This window comes from Taurulus bubalis (genome assembly GCF_910589615.1).
Source record: "Taurulus bubalis genome assembly, chromosome: 13".
Classification (NCBI taxonomy): domain Eukaryota; kingdom Metazoa; phylum Chordata; class Actinopteri; order Perciformes; family Cottidae; genus Taurulus; species Taurulus bubalis.
In genome coordinates, this window is record NC_136601.1 from 2,559,998 (window position 1) to 2,585,716 (window position 25,719).

Genomic DNA, 25,719 nt, shown 5'->3' on the forward strand with positions numbered 1-25,719 from the left:
AGCACCTTTCCATCTGGTGCCAAACCGGCAACTGCAGCACAACCGGGTCGCGAACCCTTCACGACAACAGATGTGCCGTGAGTGTCATTAAAAAAACGGATTAAAAAAAGCAAAGGCATGCAATGTCTACAGGAGAGACGACTGCTGACCTGCAACACCTGTCTGAAAAAACAACAACAACAAAACATCCATCTGCTGCCTGCAATCAGAGCTTCATCAGCAGATGGGACCGTATCAATAATGTGGATTCACCGCCACACAGAGCTGAGGTGTTTGGCCTTGTTTTATCCGAGCTGGCACTAAAGTAAAATAAACTTTAAATGTACAGTATGTGCCCTCTAAGATTCCCTTCCAGTGGAGAAAACATGTTAAAGTGCCATCTAAGATTTCCTTCCAGTGGAGAAAACATGTTAAAGTGCCTTCTAAGATTCCCTTCCAGTGGAGAAAACGTGTTAAAGTGCCCTCTAAGATTCCCTACCAGTGGAGAAAACATGTTAAAGTGCCCATCTAAGATTTCCTTCCAGTGGAGAAAACATATTAAAGTGCCTTCTAAGATTCTCTTCGAGTGGAGAAAACATGTTAAAGTGCCTTCTAAGATTCCCTTCCAGTGGAGAAAACATGTTAAAGTGCCTTCTAAGATTCTCTTCGAGTGGAGAAAACATGTTAAAGTGCCTTCTAAGATTTCCTTCCAGTGGAGAAAACATGTTAAAGTGCCTTCTAAGATTCCCTTCCAGTGGAGAAAACGTGTTAAAGTGCCCTCTAAGATTCCCTACCAGTGGAGAAAACATGTTAAAGTGCCATCTAAGATTTCCTTCCAGTGGAGAAAACATGTTAAAGTGCCTTCTAAGATTCTCTTCGAGTGGAGAAAACATGTTAAAGTGCCTTCTAAGATTCCCTTCCAGTGGAGAAAACATGTTAAAGTGCCTTCTAAGATTCTCTTCGAGTGGAGAAAACATGTTAAAGTGCCTTCTAAGATTTCCTTCCAGTGGAGAAAACATGTTAAAATGCCTTCTAAGATTCCCTTCCAGTGGAGAAAACGTGTTAAAGTGCCCTCTAAGATTCCCTTCCAGTGGAGAAAACATGTTAAAATGCCTTCTAAGATTCTCTTTGAGAGGAGAAAACATGACTAAGTGCCCTCTAGAATTCCCTTCCAGTGGAGAAAACTTGACAAATTAACCCCTCGGATGCAGAGAAAATGTGATAAGCTCCTCCAGTGGCGGAGAAACAAGTGGAGGTAATTTGCCTGTTAAAAGTTTTTCCAGACCTGCAGACTGGGCCCCGTAGTTAGCAGGTTTTTAGGTGAAAGCGTGGCGCCGATGTCCTGCGAGCAACACACACTCCAACGCCGACCAATCAGGACATCTGAGCTTCCCGCCTCTTTGATCCCACAAAGCTCAGAAACTCTGCCTCTGAAGAGACTTCTCCCTCTTGAACTCTCGGCACACAGTTTTAATGAGCTCCGTGTTTTCACTGGAGAGGGAGTCTCATAACGGAGCGGAGAGATGTATTGATAGAGAACGACAGATCTTCAGTGATTCTCTTCAATTACCTTCAATCAATAGAACATCGATCTCATTGGTTCGGCAGTCCGGAGCCGAGCAGGTAGACCTTTACAGCCTTCGCTCCAGGAGTATTTGGTTACTTTTTTATAGTTGTTTTTTTAGAGAATACCATAAAACTCAAAAGCTTTTTAAGGTCACTGACACAACTTGTAGAAATGAACTAAAAACCTTTTTATTCAGGTAGGCGTTTTTGCCCCGAGATTCTTTTGAATTAAAAGTGCGCTACAAATAAAATGCATTATTATTATTATTCATTTTCGGCTTTTCGTGAGGAGCTGTGTGTTCTGCTCGTGTTCGTGTAAAAGCGAGTTAATTTTTCTTCATTGTGTTGTCGAATTCCACACATAAATGCGACCGATGATTCACTTCCTCGGGACGTCAGGCGTTATCTGCCAGAGTTGATGAGCAGGCGATTCTTTTGAGAGCTTTTTGGGTGAATTTATTATTTTTCTATATATTGTTTTAACTTGTTGATGCAGTGGTTGGTGTGGGATCTATGTTTTCCTCTCTTGCAGGAGTATGGGGGTGTTTTCTAACGGCTCGGGGCTGTGAACATGTTGGGTTTCTGAACACAAAACCCAAACTGTTTTGTTCCTAAAACCATTTAAAAACACGGAAATAGAGGGAAATAATGTTTTGGGGATGATGTAGCATCCTGTTGCGCTGACATGCTGGAGGGGATCTGGCTGTCGTACCTGCAGCAGCAGACTGTGGTTGACCTGAGAGAAGACGGGCGCATTGTCGTTGACGTCGTTGACGGTGATGGTGATGAGGACGGCCGAGGACAGAGGAGGAGCCCCTTCATCTGCTGCCTGCACCGTCAGAGAGTAGTGAGGGACCTGAAAGGAAGACAGTTAGTCTTCTACTTAATTATTTCATATTTATTTAGCATCTTAATATCTGCCTGTTGTTCATTCTGACACACACTGACCTCTTCTCTGTCCAGTGCGGTGCGGACCGTGATTTCTCCGCTGCGAGGGTGAATGGAGAACTGCTGCAGGGAGTCACCGCTCACTATGGAGTAACGCAGCAGATTGTTGACGGGACCGTCCTGATCACTGGCTGTCACCTGGAAGGTAAAGAAAGGGAGGTGAGGGACCATGTTTACCCAGACAGCACCCAATAAGTACAATCCAACAGAGCAACAACAATGCTTACGATAATAAAGTAAGCTTTCAGGTCATGGTTATCTTCATCCCCACTCTGGTGCTCCCGTTGTCTAAAATATATACACTGTAGGATGTTAAAAGTGCCCAAAAAATGATGCCGTGCTTTCTATGGTGCCCTTCCAGTGGAGAAAACATGTTAAAGTGCCCTCTAAGATTCCCTTCCAGTGGAGATTATGTGACAAAGTGCCCTCTAAGATTCTCTTCCAGTAGAAATAACTTAATGGGCCCTTCCAGTGGAGAAAACATAACTAAGTGCCCTCTAGGATGCCCTTCAAGTGGAGAAAACCTGACTAAGTGCCCTCTAGGATTCTCTTCCAGTGGAAATAACTTAATGGGCCCTTCCAGTGGAGAAAACATAACTAAGTGCCCTCTAGGATTCCCTTCAAGTGGAGAAAAGATGTTAAAGTGCCTTATAAGATTCCCTTCCAGTGGAGAAAACATGTTAAAGTGCCTTCTAAGATTTCCTTCTAGTGGAGAAAACATGACTAAGTGCCCTCTAGGATTCTCTTCCAGTGGAGAAAACATGACTAAGTGCCCTCTAGGATTCTCTTCCAGTGGAAATAACTTAATGGGCCCCTCCAGTGGAGAAAACATAACTAAGTGCCCTCTAGGATTCCCTTCGAGTGGAGAAAACATGTTAAAGTGCCTTCTAAAATTCCCTTCCAGTGGAGAACACATGACTAAGTGCACTTTAAGATTCCCTTCCAGTGGAGAAAACATGGTTAAGTGCCTTCTAAGATCTCTTCCAGTGGAGAAAACTTGACAAATTGCCCCCTCAGGTGCCTTTCCAGTGGAGGAAATGTGATAAGCTCCTCTAGTGGAGAAAACAAGTGCCCTCTAGGATGCAACTACATTGGTGATAACGCGCTGAAGTGCCCACTAGGATGCCCTCCCAGTGGAGAAAATTTGGTGCAGTGCCATAAAAGCTTCCCTACATGTTTATAACCTGTGCCCCACCGTTTGTGGGGCACAGAAGCCCCACCGTTTGTGGGGCACAGATTATAATACGTTCCTGTTCCTCAAACAGCCCGAGTCCACCTCTATCTGTTTAAAAACCTCATTCAAAGGTTTTGACGTTGGTCCTCGGGTTAAAGGACTCCGTTGACTGACGACATTTACATCAACACAAGAAACGAGGCTAGTAAAGCAGACGATGTGTTGACCTGCACTGTTGCTGTGACCTGAACCCACTAACACCTGGGTTCATGTTCTGGTTCTGGTTCTCGCTTGTTTCAACCTTGTTATTCCCTTCACAGCGAAGATGTTGCCTTGTTGCCACGGAGGCTTTGTGCCAAAACACTTAATGGGTTTGTTAAAACGTTGTAAATTAAGAATTATTGAAACCCTTGAAACAGCATGCAGACAGTAATCTTCAATGACGGATTGTTTCATTTGTTTTAACAGACTTTTAGGCTCAATTGCCGACATAGAAGACTCATTAAGATGGAGATAACGAGCAATAAAACCATGTTCTCGGCTTGTTTTTCTCTGTATTGGTTTCGCTCGTGAATCCCATAATTGTTTTTCCCCTGGCGGAGGACTCCCTCGCCTTGTTGTGTAAAAAGAGTTTAACGGTGAAAGGCGGAGAGATGGAAACAGTGGACGGGAGGAGGAAAATGTAAAATATGGAAGCACATGATTAGAGACTCGGTGCCGGAGCATCAGAGAGCCACTGAGCTGTGTTATTGCTGCGTTATCGCTGCCGCCCGCCTGACAGATGACGGCCGACATGTTGTCAGATAACCTGAGTGTGTGTGTGTGTGTGTGTGTGTGTGTGTGTGTGTGTGTATTCTACACGTGTTTATCATCGACAGGCTGCCAGATCATCTCATACTGGCCTGTTGTCAGTGTGTGTGTGTGGAATAATCTGTATATGTGACTTTTCATGAGTTCTCTGTTTGTTCTAAACCTGTTTGAGTGTGTGTGTGTGTGTGTGTGTGTGTGTGTGTGTGTGTGTGTGTGTGTGTGTGTGTGTGTGTGTGTGTGTGTGTCGAAGAATCCCTTTTTAAGTCATTCAATCAATGTAACCTTCACTTCACTATTTCTTTTCAGCGCTGCTTATTAGATAGCTCTCGGCTGTGTGTGTGTGTGTGTGTGTGTGTGTGTGTGTGTGTGTGTGTGTGTGTGTGTGTGTGTGTGTGTGTGTGTGTATATATATATATATATGTCCTAGTTCGGTGCAAGTTCGTTACAGCGGGAAAATAAATAAATGCATACGGTTACTTTACGTTCCGGTTTCTTTTCAACTGAGGTTGGCAAACAGTTTTCTCTATAAAAATAAAGAACATTTCCCCATAAAGCAGTACGTTATAAACCGTGCCGTTACCTTCATCACCAGGCTGCCGGGCGTCAGATCCTCCGATATCTCAGCGCTGTAATCGCCTCGTCCGAACACCGGCGCGTTGTCGTTGAGGTCCGTCACGTTGATGATGACCGTGGCGAGGTCGCTGAGGGACGACTTCCCGCGGCTTCCCTCCACCGACAGGTAGTACTGCCGGGAGAGCTCGAAGTCCAGCGGCGCCGCGAGGGTCAGCAGGCCTGCGAGAGGAGGAGGCGGAGATGAATCTCAATGATACGCTGGGGGAGGCGGGAACGTTTTTGACCCAAACACAACAACTGAAAAGTGAGATATCTCTTCCAGCTTTGGTTCCATTGGTTTGCGTTGAACACGAGAAAGTTACGGGACAAAACCAGCAAAGTTCACAAACTGTGTAAAGCTGCCCAGAGTCCCAAATACTGTGGGATTCAGAATTTTAAAAAAGTGCAAGGTCTCGCATTTCTGCCTCTTCGGCCCCGTCAGATTCACCGGTGGGTCCGTCATTACAAATACATGTTGCGGGGTTGAACACTCGTCCAAGACACAGAAGTTTGTTTTAAAAGTCCAGCCAAGACCTCAGTGTTTTACCTGTGTGTGGATGTAGAGAGACAAAGAGACAAAGAGACAAAGAGACGAAGAGACAAAGAGACGAAGAGACTAAGAGACTTAAGAGACGAAGAGACAAAGAGACGAAGAGACAAAGAGACGAAGAGACAAAGAGACAAAGAGACTAAGAGACTTAAGAGACGAAGAGACAAAGAGACGAAGAGACGAAGAGACGAAGAGACTTAAGAGACAAAGAGACGAAGAGACGAAGAGACTTAAGAGACGAAGAGACGAAGAGACAAAGAGACGAAGAGACAAAGAGACGAAGAGACAAAGAGAAAAAGAGACAAAGAGAAAAAGAGACTTAAGAGACGGAGAGACGAAGAGACAAAGAGACAAGAGACTTAAGAGACGAAGAGACAAAGAGACAAGAGACTTAAGAGACGAAGAGACAAAGAGAAAAAGAGACAAAGAGACAAAGAGACTTAAGAGACGGAGAGACGAAGAGACAAAGAGACTTAAGAGACGAAAAGACAAAGACACGAAGAGACAAAGAGAAAAAGAGACAAAGAGACAAAGAGACTTAAGAGACAAAGAGACAAAGAGACAAAGAGACAAAGAGACAAAGAGACTTAAAAGACGAAGAGACGAAAAGACAAAGAGACGAAGAGACAAAAAGACAAAGAGACTTAAGAGACAAAGATACAAAGATACTTAAGAGACGAAGAGACGAAAAGACGAAGAGTCTTAAGAGACTAAGAAACAAAGAGTCTTAAGAGACTAAGAGACTAAGAGTTTAAGAGGCGATGAGGCGAAGAGGCGAAGAGACTAAGAGACGAAGAGACTAAGAGACGAAGAGACGAAGAGGCGAAGAGGCGAAGAGGCGAAGAGACTAAGATACGAAGAGACGAAGAGGCGAAGAGGCGAAGAGGCGAAGGCAGTCGGGGGCCAGGGAAGTGCACGGTAGCCGACAACACCACCAGAAAGGTAAAGTAAGAGCAAACTAAGTTTCCACCTGTTCACGATCCTTTCTGTAGCAGATATACAGCAAGAGGGTCAAAGGTCAAGCTGCTGTATGAGGAAGTAGAATGCAGCAGTAAGTCAAAGTTAAAGTTAAAGTCAAAGTTAGTAAAGGCATTTACAAGTTTTTTCCAAAGAGAGCATCGGGGAGGACTGGAATCAGGTTCTTTATCAAATAATTTACTGCCGACTTTTAGAATAATTGATACTTTGTTTGAGTAGTTTTTATCTTTTTATTTTAAGACGTCGCCTTGAGGTTAAAGAAATCGCAATTGGTATTTATTTGCCGTCTTCTACATCATTAAATTGATTAACTTTACAAAAAGCTGATTAATGTAAAACTCAGGGCGGATCTGCTAGAAAACAGAGTCAGTGATGAAGGTTCTTCTGCCGAGGTGCTTTTTAAGGACGGGTCTGGTTGGATGCAATGTTCTTTATTATTGTCAACAAATAAGCAACAATGAATGCATCCAATAACAAGTCTGTGTCTGGAGCCCGATGCCGCTTCTTCCTCTGAGCCGCAGAGCTCCAATAAAACACATTGAGCCTCACTGTTGTCCCTTCATCACCATGAACACACACACACACACACACACACACACACACACACACACACACACACACACACACACACACACACAGACTAAATCCCACAAACATTCATCCGCCGCTGAAAGTAGTCCTCAAAAAATGCACCATTGCCTCCTGTTTGTTTGATTAAAAACTGCTAGTACTTTATTTTTCATAAAAAAAAAAATAAAAAATAAAAAATAAAAAAATATATATATGTATATATATATATATATATATATATATATATATATATATATATATATATATATATATATATATATATACATAAATATACCGTATATAAATAAAAAATAGAAAAAGAAAAATATGTAATAATAGCAGTCTTTTCCTTTCGGAGAGATGAAGGAAGAACAATGATCCGTTTGTATTTGTTGGATAAAGAGATCATCAGAAAAAACTGTTATATTAATCAAAATAAACAGCCGCCTGTCAAGACAGAGACGCTGGAGAGTAGTCAGCCTTTCATACTCTGTTTTCTTTACTCTTCCATCTGACTCACTCCCAGCCTGCGTCTCTCAATTGCCAACAAACCAACTCTGAACATGTAATTTGTACTCGATGATCCAGCGGCTGCCAGCTTTCAAACGCCAAGTTGTTCTAACTTGGATTTATTACTCTTAGCAGCTCTGAGGAGACAGGACACCTCTGAGTGCATCTGTATGAGCAGTGAGTGTGTGTGTGTGTGTGTGTGTGTGTGTGTGTGTGTGTGTGTGTGTGTGTGTGTGTGTGTGTGTGTGTGTGTGGGTGTGTTTTTCGGCTGCCAGCCAGTCTGCTGAGACAGAAGACAATGGCTCACAACGAGGAGCATCCATTGCCCTCAAACTAAACACCTCCAGGTTCCAACAAGTACATTATTATTTTATGGAAGCCCGTTCCCGCCAAAAAACAAAAAATAATTATCAGATAAATAAGTCAAAATTATGAGATGATAAAGTCTATATGGAAAGTCGAATGAAATCCATACAGCTCAGATCTCGCTTCATTGATTATTATTTTTTTCCAGCGTGAGCCTAAAACAGAGCCACACATTACCACACATTTAGACACACTGAGCGCCTCGCTGAGGGGTTTCCAACAGGTGTGTTTTGTTATTCACGATCCCATCAGAGTCACATGAGCCAGAGAACCTCACGGTGTTCATCACCGGGTCCGTGAGACTGTGCTGGACCCCGAGACCCTCAAGAGGAGGGAGCCGTGTACCTTTTAAAGCTTCACTCAGCAATCTGGTGCACGTTAAGAGCTAGACTGAAGAACGTTTGAATAGAGATACAGGGTGACGTGTTCCTGCACATCGGTGCAGCCCATGAGAGGGAGCAGACTGGACCAGGTCCACGACCCGGGGAGGTGGGCCGGGCCTTTCCAAAGCGACCTAAAGCTTTGGAAAGGCCCTCCATGACCGGATCCTCCAAACCCAGACCTGAACCCCACAGGCAGGACTGGGACGGCCGCCAAAGCCATTAACGAGAAGCACTGAATCCAGTTATTATCTCTGGGTGGGTCCGGTGAGAGTCGGACGTTAACAAGGAGCGACTAGTGGATGCAACTTCTTTTGTATTTAATGTGTTAAGGCTCGTCTAATTGAAGTCCATCCCGGTTCCTCCGTGAGAGTTCTGTCTGGTGCGTTAATGATGTCGGCGGAGTGAAGGGTAGTTTAAGTCTGTTGGGAGGAATAAAGCTGACGAGTGAGAGGCGGATGTGTTACAAAAGAGCCGTTACTTTAAATTACAAACGTGCCTTGAGGTTCGTCAGATGGATCAAATGAGGTGTAATCTTGGAAAATATATTATGTAAAATATATTAGAGATGAATTATGACCTGTTTACACATTTTAATACATCATTAACACTACTATTTGTTTTAATCCATAAAAGCTTTTATTTCCTTGTTTTAGTTGTGGTTTAATGAAGAAGAAAACACCTCCAGATGACTATAACAAAGTATAAGATGTATAGAACCTTTGATGGTTTACAGACTTTAGAGAGGTTGAAATACTTTTTTTGGGACAGTGGATCATCAAAAGAATTCATCACGGTTCTCTAAAAGTTATATTTGCTCTGTTTTATCTTTGGCGCCGATGCGATAGACTCTGATCCTCGTGCACTCAGTTTGTGACAATCTGATTGAACTCTAGTGTAAAACACTTCCCGTCGCGTCCGTCTGCCTCCTGCAGCGAGCCGTGACGAACTGCCACGTGAGATTTACGGTTTCAGACTCGGAGCCTTAACGGCGGCCTTGGAGAGACTCACTGGTGACGCAGAACATGCATAATTTATTTCATCATTTTGAAGCGTTCTGTGCACATAAAACAAATGAAAAAAACTCATAAATTATCAGCAGTGCCGGAGAGACATTCTTTCTCTTTGTAGTTAAAAAAAACACAACAAGAAACGTAAAAAATGAATCAAGGTTTGTTCTGTGAGTGTTATCATGCAAACGCTTCCTCTCCACCGGTGACCTTTGCTTTGCTCGCGTTAATAACTTCCTTTAAATCAATCCAATTTCTGGAGAATAAACAAATTAAAATGTTCCCACTTTCCTGCATAAAAATAGATTTTTCATTTCAGAGAAAGTGTTCGGAGCCACGGTCAAATTAAAACCTCAACGAACCAAATTCCCTGCAAAAAAATGAAGAAATGAATCCACGTTTTCACTTTACGGATCCCAAACTCAACCATCTGCATCTTAAAACCCGAAAGGAAACTTTTTAATCACCTTTGAAGGTTGTTGGGAGTTTTTTTTAATAATATAAATATTGGCGAAATTAAAAGTGTAGTGTGCAAACTGCATCACGACTTTCCAGAAGGAGCTTCTGCCTTTTTCAGTTACTTTGCACCACAGAAATCGATGGCGTATCAATAAAGAATTGATCCAACGAGCTGGGAATCGGTTTCTAAAACACAGAGACGCTGCGCTGAAGAACAGCAAACCGGGTTGTTGGTTCAGATCCCTTTGTAACTACATGCTGAGAGGGGAAAGAAAGCCTGATCAGGGGATTTATTGATCAGTAGAAGTGTCTTCCTCAGGCTGCTGTTACTTGACTCCACATTTAAAGGGATCAGTGCAGATTTAAAAAACAAATGAGAGGTTTCACTTTTACTATTTCCCTTGAACTCATCCCTTTGAACACCACTGACTGAGTTTAATGGGATTACTTTTCATTTGGATTCGTTTTCTGACGACAACCAGACGATTTATTATCCGATTCATATCCTAAAAAGACAAATCTCAGACGGTGAGACCACTTCATAGTTTTGCTCTTCTAGTTGAATGAATACTCTTCTTCTTCTGTCTGTCCGTCAGTCCGAGTTTCTGATCCACATCTTCTACCTTTTAAAAACTTTTAAAAAACTTTTCCCACTCTCTGCTCTCCCCAAAATAATGAAACCTAATGCGGTGGGTGGTGATCGACGACTCGGCTCTTCTGACCCCGCTGCCCTTGAATGATTGATCGGCAGGAAGCCGTGCGATGGTCCCACGCCGCCCAAAGGGGGCAGACTGCTGTAACTCCCAAAATCTGAAAGTAAAAAAAAAATCCTGCGAGGAACGGAGCTCATGAAAAACTCAAACTCCTCAACTTCAGCGCTTCAAGCCAAACTCTAACTTTTCATGAAAGTAGTCAAACTAAATAATACGGGTGTCAGATGATTTGCTCAAGCATGAAGGCATAGAGATAATATCATAATACTGAATTATACTAATCACAATGTGTTCGGTTGAATGGGAAACAGAACATTATGAATCATGTAACTATTTAAAAGTGGCATTCAATTCATACGGGTTGCATATTAATACGACCATTATTATTCATTTAAAGATGATACTAACTACTGTGAAGCTGTGACACAAATGCCGAGTAGACTGGGACAGCTTGTTGCCGTGAACAAAAATAAGTCTGGTTGTATAGAAGTCTATGCTTCATGTGTTAAAGCTGCATTCTCTCTACTGACCACCTGGGGGCGTATTCTCTGGTTGTATAGAAGTCTATGCGTCACGTGTTAAAGCTGTATTCTCTCTCCTGACCACCAGGGGGGGCGACTCCTCTGGTTGTATAGAAGTCTATGCTTCATGTGTTAAAGCTGTATTCTCTCTCCTGACCACCAGGGGGCGTCTTCTCTGGTTGTATAGAAGTATATGCTTTATGTGTTAAAGCTGCATTCTCTCTGCTGACCACCAGGGGGGCGACTCCTCTGGTTGTATAGAAGTCTATGCTTCATGTGTTAAAGCTGTATTCTCTCTCCTGACCACCAGGGGGCGTCTTCTCTGGTTGTATAGAAGTATATGCTTTATGTGTTAAAGCTGCATTCTCTCTGCTGACCACCAGGGGGGCGACTCCTCTGGTTGTATAGAAGTCTATGCTTCATGTGTTAAAGCTGTATTCTCTCTCCTGACCACCAGGGGGGCGACTCCTCTGGTTGTATAGAAGAGGTAACACACTAAAGTGATTAAAAAGAAAATCAAAAACTGTGTGTGCGGAAACACACAAACAGAGTGACAAATGTGTTTGAGTGAGAGAAAAAGGGAATCATGAAGTAGCACAAAGGAAACAAAGAAGATGCAAATAAAGGTGAGAAAATAAACTTGTGTAGGGAGTTTGTTTCAGGTCTGATATTATGCACCACTGGTCTGTTCAAAGGAGCCCATTTGTTTTTGTCGCTCTCCCTTGAACAACAACACCCTATATGACGTTGTTGCATCGCCTAACAAGGCTGGAGGATAAACCAGGCAGCTAGAAGTCTATGCTTCATGTGTTACACCTGCATTCTCTCTCCTGACCACCAGGGGGCGACGCCTCTGGTTGTATAGAAGTCTATGCTTCATGTGTTAAAGCTGCATTCTCTCTCCTGACCACCAGGGGCGACGCCTCTGGTTGTATAGAAGTCTATGCTTCATGTGTTACACCTGTATTCTCTCTCCTGACCACCAGGGGGCGTCTTCTCTGGTTGTATAGAAGTCTATGCTTCATGTGTTAAAGCTGCATTCTCTCTCCTGACCACCAGGGGGCGTCTTCTCTGGTTGTATAGAAGTCTATGCTTCATGTGTTAAAGCTGTATTTTCTCTCCTGACCACCAGGGGGGCGACTCCTCTGGTTGTATAGAAGTCTATGCGTCATGTCTTAAAGCTGTATTCTCTCTCCTGACCACCAGGGGGGCGACTCCTATGGTTGTATAGAAGTCTATGCTTCATGTGTTAAAGCTGTATTTTCTCTCCTGACCACCAGGGGGGCGACTCCTCTGGTTGTATAGAAGTCTATGCGTCATGTCTTAAAGCTGTATTCTCTCTCCTGACCACCAGGGGGGGCGACTCCTATGGTTGTATAGAAGTCTATGCTTCATGTGTTAAAGCTGTATTTTCTCTCCTGACCACCAGGGGGGCGACTCCTCTGGTTGTATAGAAGTCTATGCGTCATGTCTTAAAGCTGTATTCTCTCTCCTGACCACCAGGGGGGCGACTCCTATGGTTGTATAGAAGTCTATGCTTCATGTGTTAAAGCTGTATTTTCTCTCCTGACCACCAGGGGGGCGACTCCTCTGGTTGTATAGAAGTCTATGCGTCATGTCTTAAAGCTGTATTCTCTCTCCTGACCACCAGGGGGGCGACTCCTATGGTTGTATAGAAGTCTATGCTTCATGTGTTAAAGCTGTATTTTCTCTCCTGACCACCAGGGGGGCGACTCCTCTGGTTGTATAGAAGTCTATGCGTCATGTCTTAAAGCTGTATTTTCTCTCCTGACCACCAGGGGGGCGACTCCTCTGGTTGTATAGAAGTCTATGCTTCATGTGTTAAAGCTGTATTTTCTCTCCTGACCACCAGGGGGGCGACTCCTCTGGTTGTATAGAAGTCTATGCGTCATGTCTTAAAGCTGTATTCTCTCTCCTGACCACCAGGGGGGCGACTGCTCTATTTGGGGTCGTAGATGTGTAAACAACGTGTGAGACGGATAGAACATTCGAGTATAAAAACCCCACCTGTCCTCGTGTCCAGCAGAAAGCGTCCCTCCTCGTTGCCGGACGTGATCCGGTAGACGACGGGATCCGGCCCGCCGCCGTCCATCGTCAGGGCGGAGACGCTCAGCACCTGCGACCCGACCGCCAGGGATTCTGGGAGCTGAGCGGTGTACTCCGAGCTCAGGAAGACGGGCCGGTAGTCGTCCAGCGAGACCACGTCCACCGTCACAGCCGCGACGGAGTAGAGGTGCCGGGGAAGGCCGCGGTCGCTGGCCTTCACCTTCAGCTCGAAGCTGGGCGGCGCCTCGGAGGTCAGGGGTCGCTCCAGCCGCAGGATCCCAGAGAACTCTTCCAGGGAGAAGTAGCCGCCGTCGCCCGCCAGCAGGGAGTACCTCACCTCTGAGTTTATACCTGGAAGAGGACATGGAGGGTTTTACGGAAAAATTCAAGAATTTCCTGGAAATATGTAAAAAAATTGTCATTTAACAGGATTAAAAAGTAAGCCCAATTATGTGCTTTATTTTGCTGCATATGCTAACTTTAAATAGCATTAGCTTGGAGAAAAGAGCTAATTAATTTTTGACGAATGACCAATTTTACACTTTTTTAGCGTTTGACACGATCGCTCGAAAATCCTGAACTAAAATAACTTTAGTCAATCAAACCCAAACTTTGCACATATACTCCTAACATATAGAGCTATGTTATATAAATCTAGAATGTATTAATATAGTTACGATATAAATAAACAACTTCTTTTTTTGTGTGTTTTTTTCTTCTGTTTACTATCATAAACTAATATACCACAAACACATATGTGAACTGGAAGGATTTTATTTTTACTGATAAAATGTGCGCAGATGCCACAGATGCTAACTTTAAATAGCATTAGCTTGGAGAAAAGAGCCGATTAATTATTGACGATAAACCAATTTTACACTTTTTCAGCGTTGGCCGAGTTCGACACGATCGCTCGAAAAAACTAAAATAATTATTAAAAATATTTAACTTTACTCAATCAAACCCAAACTGCACATATACTCCTAACATATAGAGCTATGTTATGTCAGAATGTATTAATATAATTACGATATAAATAAACAACTTCTTTTTTTCTTATTTAGTTGGTTTCCAGTCATGTGACGTACGTTGTATGTCGGCGCTGTTCAGACTTGCTGCTGCGCGACACCTGGATTCTTTTCTTTTCCCGCTCAAAGAAATTAGCCCAGGAATGTGCTATTGTTATTAAAGAACCCATCCGGATCCCCGCAGGCCGTGTTCGTGATTAAAAGTGAGGACATGATGTCAAAGCACATCGCATAACTTTCAACTCTACGATCAAAGGAGGAAGCGTCTTGATGTTGAAGAATCTTTTGTAAAATGATATATCCGGATATGACACGCGTCAAAGTGGTTTCTACGCACACTGCTGCTGCAGCGAGGTCTGCATCAAATGTCAGCGTCGTTAGTGAGATTATCAGGATGAATCTTAAAACGAAGCTCTTGACGTTTGTCAAAAACAAATGCAAATGAAAAGAGGGAGCGTGAATGTGCTCATTAGAGCTGCGTTCACTGTACTTTTTACTCGTGTGTGCGTTTACTTGAGTCGTACTACTCCGTCATGACTTTGACCCTCTTGCTCAATATACCTGCTGCACAAAGGATTGTGGGTAAAAACCGCCAGAAGAGGACGCTGGCTTACAAACGGCAAAATGCGACGCTATGTACTCGGACATCCTGGTATTTTTGGCATACTGCATTTGAGAAACTAAATAGTCTGATAGTGTGGGTATTGGAAAACACATTGGATACCATAGGAACCCTCTGCCTGGGAACATGAATATCCAGAGCACACTTAAAGGCAACGTGACCCGTCCGTGTCTCTGGACGGCTGGAAAAGAGAGACTCCATTAAAGGAAAGTCACCTCCATATTTTAGGTCCTGCAGAACCGGTGACACCCGCCCGCGAGGTTTGAGTTATGAGAGAACTCATGACTCAAACTAAATATTCAACAAGCATCCGTGACGTGTAAAGGATCAGAGTCCTCTCATCATCTGACGCGTCTGTGTCGATGCATTCGTCTTGTGTCGTTGACGTGTATTCGCTGTGTTCTTTCTGTCCACCCCGAGCTCACAAGACACATTCTGATCAACGGTTCATTGAAATGGTGAAACATTCTTAAATGATTGACTCTAGTGTTAAACCATGGAGGTCAGAAACCCACGAAGAGGAGAGCAACACACACCTGAGAGGTCACAGGATGGGGAAATACTAGATTTGACCTTTTCGGCCTCTATCGATCGATTTATTACAGAAAATATACCAGCTCTCATTTTATTCTAAGTAAGCAAAGACAGAATAAGGAACCACACAGGCCAACCTGTGACTACGATGATAAGGTGATTATTTTTCCGAATGTTTTGCGACTAAGACGTGTGGATCTGTCCATGATTTTGCATCTCAATCTGGGTTTACTGCAGTTTGCGACACTCAAAATCCGTCAAACTCAAACCGCCCGGCCAGCAGTTTGCAGGCCAGACGCCGAAGAGGAGGAGGAGGAAGACTCCTGCTTTCAATCGTCATGAGGACTCGCACGTCAACGGGTTTCTGAGGCAGAGCAAACATCTCAACGCCGATCTTTTTGAGAAGGCGGCTGATGGATTGGAGGAGGGAGGCTGCGCTGAATGTCAGTTTTTCTTTGCTTTTAGGAATATTGTCCTACTTGGAATAAGGACACTAATCTGCATATCTTAACGGGCCCCTCAGTAAACACATGTCCACACGCCCTGCACCTCAGAGACGAGCAGCCACTGTTTCCTTTCAGAGATCTACAACAACGGCTGTTTAAGGATAATTACAGCGATTTATGGGAGTGGCGGGATTAAAGGTCAACATTTTAAACGGGAAAGGAGCTTCAGCAAAAAGGTGGTTGGGCAAGTTCTCGAGGAAAGATGCTTTGTTTTACTGCGTTAAAGAGTTTAGCTAATAAATTCACTTAAAGATGGTTAACGGACAACTTTTAAAATCCTGCTTTCTAGAGGATCAGGGATTCAACTGTTGATTGGTATTCTATTTTTCCTCATGTTTCCTGAGTGTGAAATATAAATGCTGTGTCACCAGTTTCCTTCTGGATGAATCTGGGAAGGATGATAGTAAAACATGCATCATAATATCGATTATTCTTTACATTTTTCTGTATTAAATAAAAATGATCACAAAGAGAGATCCACTTAAAGAACAGCGTCTGTATTTCTGTCTCTACCTGTTGGGAAACCTGCAGGTAATGAAAATGTAATGTGTTTTCGATACATTTCTTTTAGCAAAATAATACAAAATAAAAAAGAGAAAAGTTCATTAGTCATTGTTGTCCATGAGAAAGTTGTCTGTGTAGAGAAGGAGGACAAGCTGCTGCACATCTGAAGGAGTGGCTGACCTGTTCTGTCTGCTCCTGTTTCCCTAACAGCTCTGTCTGTGTGTGTGTGTGTGTGTTTGTGTGTGTGTGTGTGTGTGTGTGTGTGTGTGTGTGTGTGTGTGTGTGTCTGTCGGAATTTGTCCATCTCAGTGCAAACAAAAGCATGTGTGTGTATTTGTCTTTGTGCATTTACATTGATCCTCTTGTGTGAACTGTGACTATTCCAGTGTGTGTGTGTGTGTGTGTGTGTGTGTGTGTGTGTGTGTGTGTGTGTGTGTGTCTGACACAGGCACACACACACGCCTACACTGACTGAGCACTACAGATGGTTTCAGATGAGGAAAACTGTCTGTTTTACTTTACTTTTATCTGATTTTACTGTTTACACCAATAAAAAGCCAACCAACCATCAAAGCCAAGGCATGAATAAAACATGCAAACACGGCAGTCCAAATTGGTACCAAACTGTGTCAGCAAACTTCAGGTGGAAGAGACTGGTTCAGATTTGATTAGAGGTAACACACTAAAGTGATTAAAAAGAAAATCAAAAACTGTGTGTGCGGAAACACACAAACAGAATGACAAATGTGTTTGAGTGAGAGAAAAAGGGAATTATGAAGTAGCACAAAGGAAACAAAGAAGATGCAAATAAAGGTGAGAAAATAAACTTGTGTAGGGAGTTTGTTTCAGGTCTGATATTATGCACCACTGGTCTGTTCAAAGGAGCCCATTTGTTTTTGTCGCTCTCCCTTGAACAACAACACCCTATATGACGTTGTTGCATCGCCTAACAAGGCTGGAGGATAAACCATGCAGCTAGAAGTCTATGCTTCATGTGTTACACCTGCATTCTCTCTCCTGACCACCAGGGGGCGACGCCTCTGGTTGTATAGAAGTCTATGCTTCATGTGTTACACCTGTATTCTCTCTCCTGACCACCAGGGGGCGACTCCTCTGATTGTATAGAAGTCTATGCTTCATGTGTTACACCTGCATTCTCTCTCCTGACCACCAGGGGGCGACACCTCTGGTTGTATAGAAGTCTATGCTTCATGTGTTACACCTGTATTCTCTCTCCTGACCACCAGGGGGCGACTCCTCTGATTGTATAGAAGTCTATGCTTCATGTGTTACACCTGCATTCTCTCTCCTGACCACCAGGGGGCGACGCCTCTGGTTGTATAGAAGTCTATGCTTCATGTGTTACACCTGTATTCTCTCTCCTGACCACCAGGGGGCGACTCCTCTGGTTGTATAGAAGTCTATGCTTCATGTGTTAAAGCTGCATTCTCTCTCCTGACCACCAGGCGGTGACTCCTCTGGTTGTATAGAAGTATATGCTTCATGTGTTAAAGCTGCATTCTCTCTCCTGACCACCATGAGGTGTTTCCTCTGGTTGTATAGAAGTACATGCTTCATGTGTTAAAGCTGCATTCTCTCTACTGACAACCAGGGGGTGACTCCACTGGTTGTATAGAAGTCTATGCTTCATGTGTTAAAGCTGCATTCTCTCTCCTGACCACCAGGAGACGTTTCCTCTGGTTGTATAGAAGTCTATGCTTCATGTGTTAAAGCTGCATTCTCTCTACTGACCACCAGGGGGGGACTCCTCTGGTTGTATAGAAGTCTATATAAATGACTCTACATTCTAAGTGTGAACGGTTGTCGAGAAAATCAAAGGACAGGACTTCTTCCGCTTTAGTAGATGTGAGAAGCTGACATCCTTATTTTTTAGTAGAGCTATAATATAATATACTCTTCACCCTCTTACATTATCACGTCAGCATGCTAACATTTGCTAATTAGCTCTCAACACAAAGTACAGCTGATGCAGATATTTGGTATTTGCTCACGAACCAAAGTATTGGACAAATTAAAAACTGGCACAAGATGAAAAGTCAGAGAAATCACGAAGCAGAAGCTAGTGAATTTGAAATGGTCAGACTGAGTGGAGCAAGAGGTTCACCTCTCTGAGTAGAGACCCGTTAGCAGCCAGCTGGGTGACAGTGGAGAGGCTTCAGGTGGGCGATTGAAAAAAAGCAAAGGTCTGCTGGGAAGAGGCTCAGTCTTTTATTGTGCTTGGAATTAATCCTCCGCGCACACAAAGCCGAGCCTGTGCGCTCGGCTTTCGGAGAGCAAACAGTCGCTGCTACCCGGCCTAAAGGCTTGAAGCGGCGTGTTCTGACCTGAGAGGAAACTCTTCACAATGCTCCCTGTTGGCTTCTTCACAGAACCCAGAGTCACTTAATAACCTACCGGCGTCCGGGTCCCTGGCGTATACGACGGCGACGGGAGTCCTGACGGTGGTGTTGTCGAACACGGTGACCTCGTAGTGGCTGGACGAGAAGTGCGGCGGGTTGTCGTTCGCGTCCTGGATCGTCAGCCGGATGTCGGCCTGGCACGAGCGCCCGCCGCCGTCCGTCGCCTTCGCCGCCACGTTGTGCTCCGCCTCCGTCTCGCGGTCCAACACGGCCAGAGTGAACAGCTCACCTGGGGGAGCGACGGATACGATATGAGGTTATAATACATAGAGGCCCTTTAAGCCCTCACCCTAATCCTATTTATTGTATTGTTGTGTTTAGAGGTTGTACATGAGGATTATATATTATTGCAGACATGATGTTTATGTTTAATTTGATACCTAACATGTTTTGGGGTGGATTTATACCATGTTTCTTTCTTGATTTGTACCTTGTGACCTGATATAAAAGGGCTCAAAGAGTTAAAAATACCTTTGTCACCTGGTTTGTCATTTGTCCTGGAATAATAAACACGGTATTAAATACATAATATTATATTAAATATGGAATTTCATGTCTTTTATTACACATGTAATGTGTACTTTCCCCATTGTTTCAGACAAAGACAAAAAAGAAACTAAAGTAGCAACCAGAAACCGATCTGTTGTTGGCTCTAAATTAAAAGTCGGATCACATAACTATAATCCTTGAATTATATTTCAATACCAAAGTGTCAGGTTGCACTTCAGTAAAGCTGTGATATCTTACAGCCAATCAGGTGGCATTTAAAACACAAGAGAAAGAAGTTATGGTAATTAAATTTATAACTATTGTTGCAAAGATTAATATAATTGTTTAATTTATAATCATTTTCATTATAGATATTCATTTATTATTTACGTTTTTCCTTTGTATTTATTTACTTAATTACGTTCGAAGAGAGTTTTTTGACATTATGTTTACGCGTTTTTATGAAGTAGAATCAGAGCAAAACAATGTCATAATTGTTCAATTCTTAGAAAATGTGGCCTCACAATAACAAACTTTTGAAAAAAGAGAAAGAGTTGCTCCTCAAAGAAAAAAAGTAAAAAAAAAAAACGAAGTGACAAAGGAGATGTCCTGTGCACATCCCCCTGAGTGCTGATGCTATCAGCAGCTCAAACACCGAGGAGGCGCTCGTGCCGCGACCCCAGACCGGCGCCGCCCCACCTGTCCGCTGGTCCAGATGGAACTTGTCGGCGTTGGGGCCGTGCAGGCTGTAGGAGACCTGGCCGTTGGCGCCCACGTCCGGGTCCGAGGCCGAGACCTTCAGCACGAACATGCTGGAGGGCGAGTTCTCCATCACCGCCTCTGCGTACACCAGCTGGAGCGGGAGGATAATGACAATGATCAGGCCTTCCATTTGCACAGCACTTTGCACGGCCGAGTGCCGCATAAATAAATAAATAAATGAAGAGAGACACGTGGTCTGCAGCCACGGTTGGAAAACCAAAGAGAAACCAGCAGGAGGATCCAATGTGTTAAAAAACTCTTTCCCAATGAAATTAGATCGCAGAAGTAGATGGAAAAGTCCCGAAATCTATAATGAACCTGTTTTGTTCTGTTATCTGTTTGTCTGTGGACTTTATTTTATGTTTTATATTCTATTGTAAATTATATATTTATATTTATTCCACTGTTGTGTCTCATATGTGAACATACCTGGCAAATACATGGTTCCAATTCTGATTTTGAAGGGTTTTGGTGTATAAAACATCGTTTCTTTAAATTGTTTTACTATGAAATCAGATATAATTCTAAATATATGCATTAAAATCAGCCAACTGAAAGGTATACTATGCAGGATTTTCCTAAAAATGTAAAGACCCACTAGAATCTGGGCTTGCCTTTCACTTTTGCTGCCATATGTGATGCTGCAACTTTGAATATTGTGTTTGCAAAACATAAAGCATTACATTTTAAGATCAATTTCCATATTTTTCTACAATTTACCTCCCACAAGTTATCCGTCCGTCAAATTAAAGATGAGATAAACAAATGATAATCTCAAATATGAAGTAATAGGACTGTTGGCACATTTATATGTCATTGCATCAATTATTGATGACTTTTACTGTTTATGGTGTTCAGTAGTTTTGGTGAAATTTGAACAAGCTACACAACTGAGAGGAGTTTTTCATCATCATCTTTTGAGCTGATGCTTCCTGTCAGAAATCAATACATTCATAATATTAGGATGCTTTTAGCTTATTAGCTTAGGGAAAGAAAACAAACAAACACTGTACACACTTCACAAAATCACAACAAAGCTGAGAAGATCCTCTCAGAATTGATATCGACATGTTTTTGGCTGCAGAATGAAATATAAATGGAGAAGAGAAATAAAGACTGCTGACACAGCAGAGCTGGGAATACTCTATTCAGCTCACTATATATATATATATATATATATATATATATATATATATATATATATATATATATATATATATATATATATATATCTCTATCTGTGAGCACATGAGGGGTTTACGGTTTGGGAGGAAGTCTCTTCTCATTACATCCAAGAACAAATTACTTCAAGACAGTAAAGTTTTTACAACAGAGGTTGAACCACTTTTCCTCCCTAAAAACCCTCCAATGAAACCAATCAGATTCTTTATTAGCGCAGGCAGGGTGCATCACAACTTGTAAAACCAAGACTTCATTTCCTGGACAACCTTTGTTTGGACGATTAAAGGAAATAAAAGTTTCCCGGCAGCCGAGGAGATGAAGCCACTCGCCTGCTGGCACTGGGGACTGTTGTCGTTGATGTCCAGGACGTGGACGTCCACGGTGACCAGAGCCTCCGACTTCCCGTCGGTGGCCGTGACCTTGAGCGTGTATCTGTCTCTGGTCTCTCGGTCCAGAACTTCCTTCACGATCAAGCCCCACTCGCCCTCGTCCTCCTGGATGATGGCGAACTGGCCCAGAGGGTCGCCGTCTGCACGGCAGGCGGAGAACAGGGTTACTGGACGTGTTCTTGATGGAGACCAGTGACACAGCAAGGCTACAAGTAGTTCATACACATTCTGACCAATGGTTTCCATGACTTTACACCAAATGTCCATGACCTTTCACCAAATTTCCATGACTTAAAACCAAATTTCCATGACTTTAAACCAAATTTCCATGACTTTAAACCAAATTTCCATGACTTTAAACCAAATTTCTATGACTTTTAACCAAATTTCCATGACTTTTAACCAATTTCCATGACTTTTCCATGACTTTAAACCACATTTCCATGACTTTAAACCAAATTTCTATGACTTTTAACCAAATTTCCATGACTTTTCCATGACTTTAAACCACATTTCCATGACTTTAAACCGAATTTCTATGACTTTTCCATGACTTTAAACCAAATGTCCATGACTTTTCACCAAATTTCCATGACCTTTCACCAAATTTCCATGACTTTAAACCAAATTTCTATGACTTTAAACCAAATTTCTATGACTTTTAACCAAATTCCATGACTTTTCCATGACTTTAAACCAAATTTCCATGGAAATCCATTTTTCATGGAAATTTCCATGACTTTTCCATGACTTTAGACCAAATTCCCATGAGCAAACATTTAGTGAAATCTGGGTGTAAACAGTAAAAAGTGAGTAAATGTAGTATTTAAACTAACAATGAGAACACAAAGCATACAGTAAACCTTAAATGACACAAATGAATGAGACAATAGTTTGATTAAAAGAATAAACGTTTATATAGATGCCTGTATGTATGCCTGCTTATATTTTGAGTCTTTCTTTTAAAAGCATATTCATTATTTCTAACTCAGCGTAAATGAACGTCATGAACACATGAATATAACACACTTACATGACTTTTACTAAACTTTGGGGATTTTATTTTTTTCAAGGACTTTTCCAGGCCTGGAAATAACTATTTTAAGATTCCATGACCTTTGCACGCTTAGCAAAGGGAAGTCAACAAAGCAGACAGACGACAATCGGAGAACTCTCCAAAATGTCTGATGACAAACCACAGATAATGGTCAATAACCAGTCTGTTCATTAATTTGATTGTGAACAACCTTTGACCTCTTGCTCTCTGGAGACGGCTCAAATATTTGAAATGCAAGAAGTGGAACAGCAGCGAATTCTCATCATTTAAGAACTTTGATCCTTCAACTGGTAATTTGGAAGTTTTTGCTTGAAAGAAATGACAAACGATTAATCAGTAATGGAAAAATAGTTGTCAATAGTTTTCAATCAACTAAAAGAATGAAAACAATGATTGAACTTTTAAAAAGCAGATCGCCGTTATTGACGACCTGTGACGGTGATCCTGAATATGTTGTATCAAGATGGAAAGCTAATAAAGCAAACTATGTCCAGTTTGTTAACAACCATTTACAGTTTATGTGAATTATGTTTTCTCCTCTTTTCTTTGTGTTGTTCACAGGAAAAGGGAATGAGGCTGACAGAAGTAATATTTGTATACTTATACATATTGCTATTGCTATTTGCCGAGCTTCTTATTGGTTGTGCTGAGAGTCTGTTTCTGCTTTTGTTTCACTCTCCGGTCTCTCTTCTTACCCTCTGACAGATGTAAATATGTTTTAATTCACAGGTTTTTGTTCAAAACAAGCTTTGATATTGAGTGCAGATGCCATGTTTTTCCTGATGAATAATTCACAAACGTCCGTGTTGTGGTCGAATATTAATATTAGGCTGACTCCCCTGGGTGTTTTGTATTTTATTGTGTTCTTATCTTTCTTACAAACGTTCTTCCTTTGAGATTAAATCATTTTTCCCTTCCGTCTCGACAGCTGACACCGGCGGGTTGAGTGCGACCAGCAGATTGCATCACAGCCAGTCACCTGCGTGACAGGTGACGTGATGGAGCCGCGACAGAAACGCTTCAACCCCGAGAAGGAAACCGTTGGAATTCTTTAACGCTGTCAAAAGTAGCCAGACACGTCTGAAGTGCTAAAATTAGAAGTTGGTTTACTTCAAATATCAATAAAACCTGCAGCACCACGAGGAAAAGATCCCTGGTTTAACGGCAATGCATGTAGGAAACATTGTGTTCAACTAAATAAAGACTGGAAGTGTTGATACTGCTATTTTATACGATGTAGTAATTCCCCAACAATCTTAAATTGTACATAATTTAGATAAGGAGAGTTTTCTACTTTGAACAAGATGAAGAAAGAATAAAAATCTGACTTTTTCAAGAAATTTCTAGAAAGTAATTACATAATGAAAAAGTAATTATTCCCCTTAAATATTAAATTAAATGTTAGCTTTTACATTAAGATATACTTATGAGTAATCATTAGTTTACGTTCCTATTTAACTAAACTGCATTTCTCAATTAAGTTGTGTGAATTGAAACAAGACAAAAACGCAACCAAACTATACATGGTCATGGTCTGGTTTGTTATGTTATTTAAGTTATGGATGTGAATTTAAATAAGTCACAGTTGACTTTTGGTTTAACACAGAACACAAACAGTGGCCTCCTGAGATCAAATATACTTTCCGGAAAACATAACAGACAGATTGTTTGTTGAGATAAAAGTTAAATATTGGAAAATTGTATGTGATTTTCTGGTGATTATTTGAAGAAAAAAAGTGGGTTGCAACCTCAGTATTTCCTTTAATATTTCAGACTGAGCTTCAACCAGAAATCTAAATAATGAATTTTGGAGCTCCATCGGAGACGGACACTGAATAAGTAAAATCCTCACATCAATCATACTGGTGGGCAACTTCAATACTTGTTTGTGTTTATTGTTGACCAGCCGGTGTCAACGTCACACAAACGCTACCTTTTATAAATAATCCAAAAGCACTTTGGTAAAAAACAACTTTGTTATGACAGCGGAGCTCCTTAAGAACGGTGAGGAGGAAAATGGAACGGATTAGCATTATTCTGTGGCTTTGTTTTTGTTGTTAGCTGCGGGGCATCTAGTTGCTAATCCTGTCATGTCTTCTATTCAACCTTCTCCTGTTTGTGATTCATCTGTGGCTGAATAATGTTCCATCATGACTCAGGTGTGGGTGATTTACAAAGATGTAATTTCACTCTTTTGTCCTAAACACTCACAGAAAAAGACAAATACATGATGCATGAAGTGACACACGGTTACCCTTTTGTGCAAACTATTCACGCTCGCGTTCACACACTCACCTGTGATGTAACACGTCACGAGGCGGTTCTCCAGCGACACGTCGGCGTCCGTGGTCGTCATCGAGACGATCACGTCGCCGGGGCTGCTGTTCTCCACCACGGAGCCGTGGTACACGTCGGCGGAGAACCTCGGCGGGTTGTCGTTCTCGTCCGTGACGGTCACCTCCACCAGGACGCTGGAGGACAGCTTGACGTCGCCGCCGTGGTCCGTGGCGACCACGTTGAACCGGTAGAACCTGGCGGCCTCGCAGTCCGTCTCCCGCACGGCGGTGATCCAGCCGCTGTCTCCGTCGATGGAGAACACCTCGGTGGCGTCCGCCGCGGCGTCCTCGGGTTGAGACTCCAGGCTGTAGGTCACACGGCCGTTCGTGTCCGTGTCCGGGTCGTTGGCGGTCACCTGAGGGTCAAGATGAAGGGTTAGAGTTGTGAAAGAACACAGACGACTCCTTGACCGGATAACGCCAAGGTAGAGACCTGTCAATCACCTTGTAGCCCCGCCCCTAAAGTGTCCCCTGCTTTTTGGTCTGTTTGACTCTAAATGACCATAATTTACTAAATGAACATCATGCTGTATTGAAGAAGACTTGAAACTAGAGATTGAGACATAAACTCATGTTTACAATGTTTACTGAGGGAATACATCAAGAGAAGTAGAGTCATTTATATAGACTTCTATACAACCAGAGGAGTGGTGGCCAGGAGAGAGAATGCTGCTTTA

The 25,719-nt window shown here is 42.5% G+C and overlaps 1 protein-coding gene across 1 annotated transcript in view; it reads right to left on the reverse strand.

The window, feature by feature from the left end:
* fat2 (FAT atypical cadherin 2) overlaps window positions 1-25,719 on the reverse strand; it is a 91,702-nt gene that overhangs the window by 34,433 nt on the left and 31,550 nt on the right. The window contains exons 11-18 of the mRNA XM_079228904.1: window positions 25,002-25,398; window positions 21,590-21,789; window positions 20,016-20,169; window positions 18,823-19,056; window positions 13,175-13,564; window positions 5,058-5,269; window positions 2,494-2,631; window positions 2,258-2,401 (exon numbers count right to left, since the gene is read on the reverse strand). Coding sequence (XP_079085030.1) covers window positions 2,258-2,401; window positions 2,494-2,631; window positions 5,058-5,269; window positions 13,175-13,564; window positions 18,823-19,056; window positions 20,016-20,169; window positions 21,590-21,789; window positions 25,002-25,398 — 1,869 coding nt within the window. The remainder of the gene's footprint in view (window positions 1-2,257; window positions 2,402-2,493; window positions 2,632-5,057; window positions 5,270-13,174; window positions 13,565-18,822; window positions 19,057-20,015; window positions 20,170-21,589; window positions 21,790-25,001; window positions 25,399-25,719) is intronic.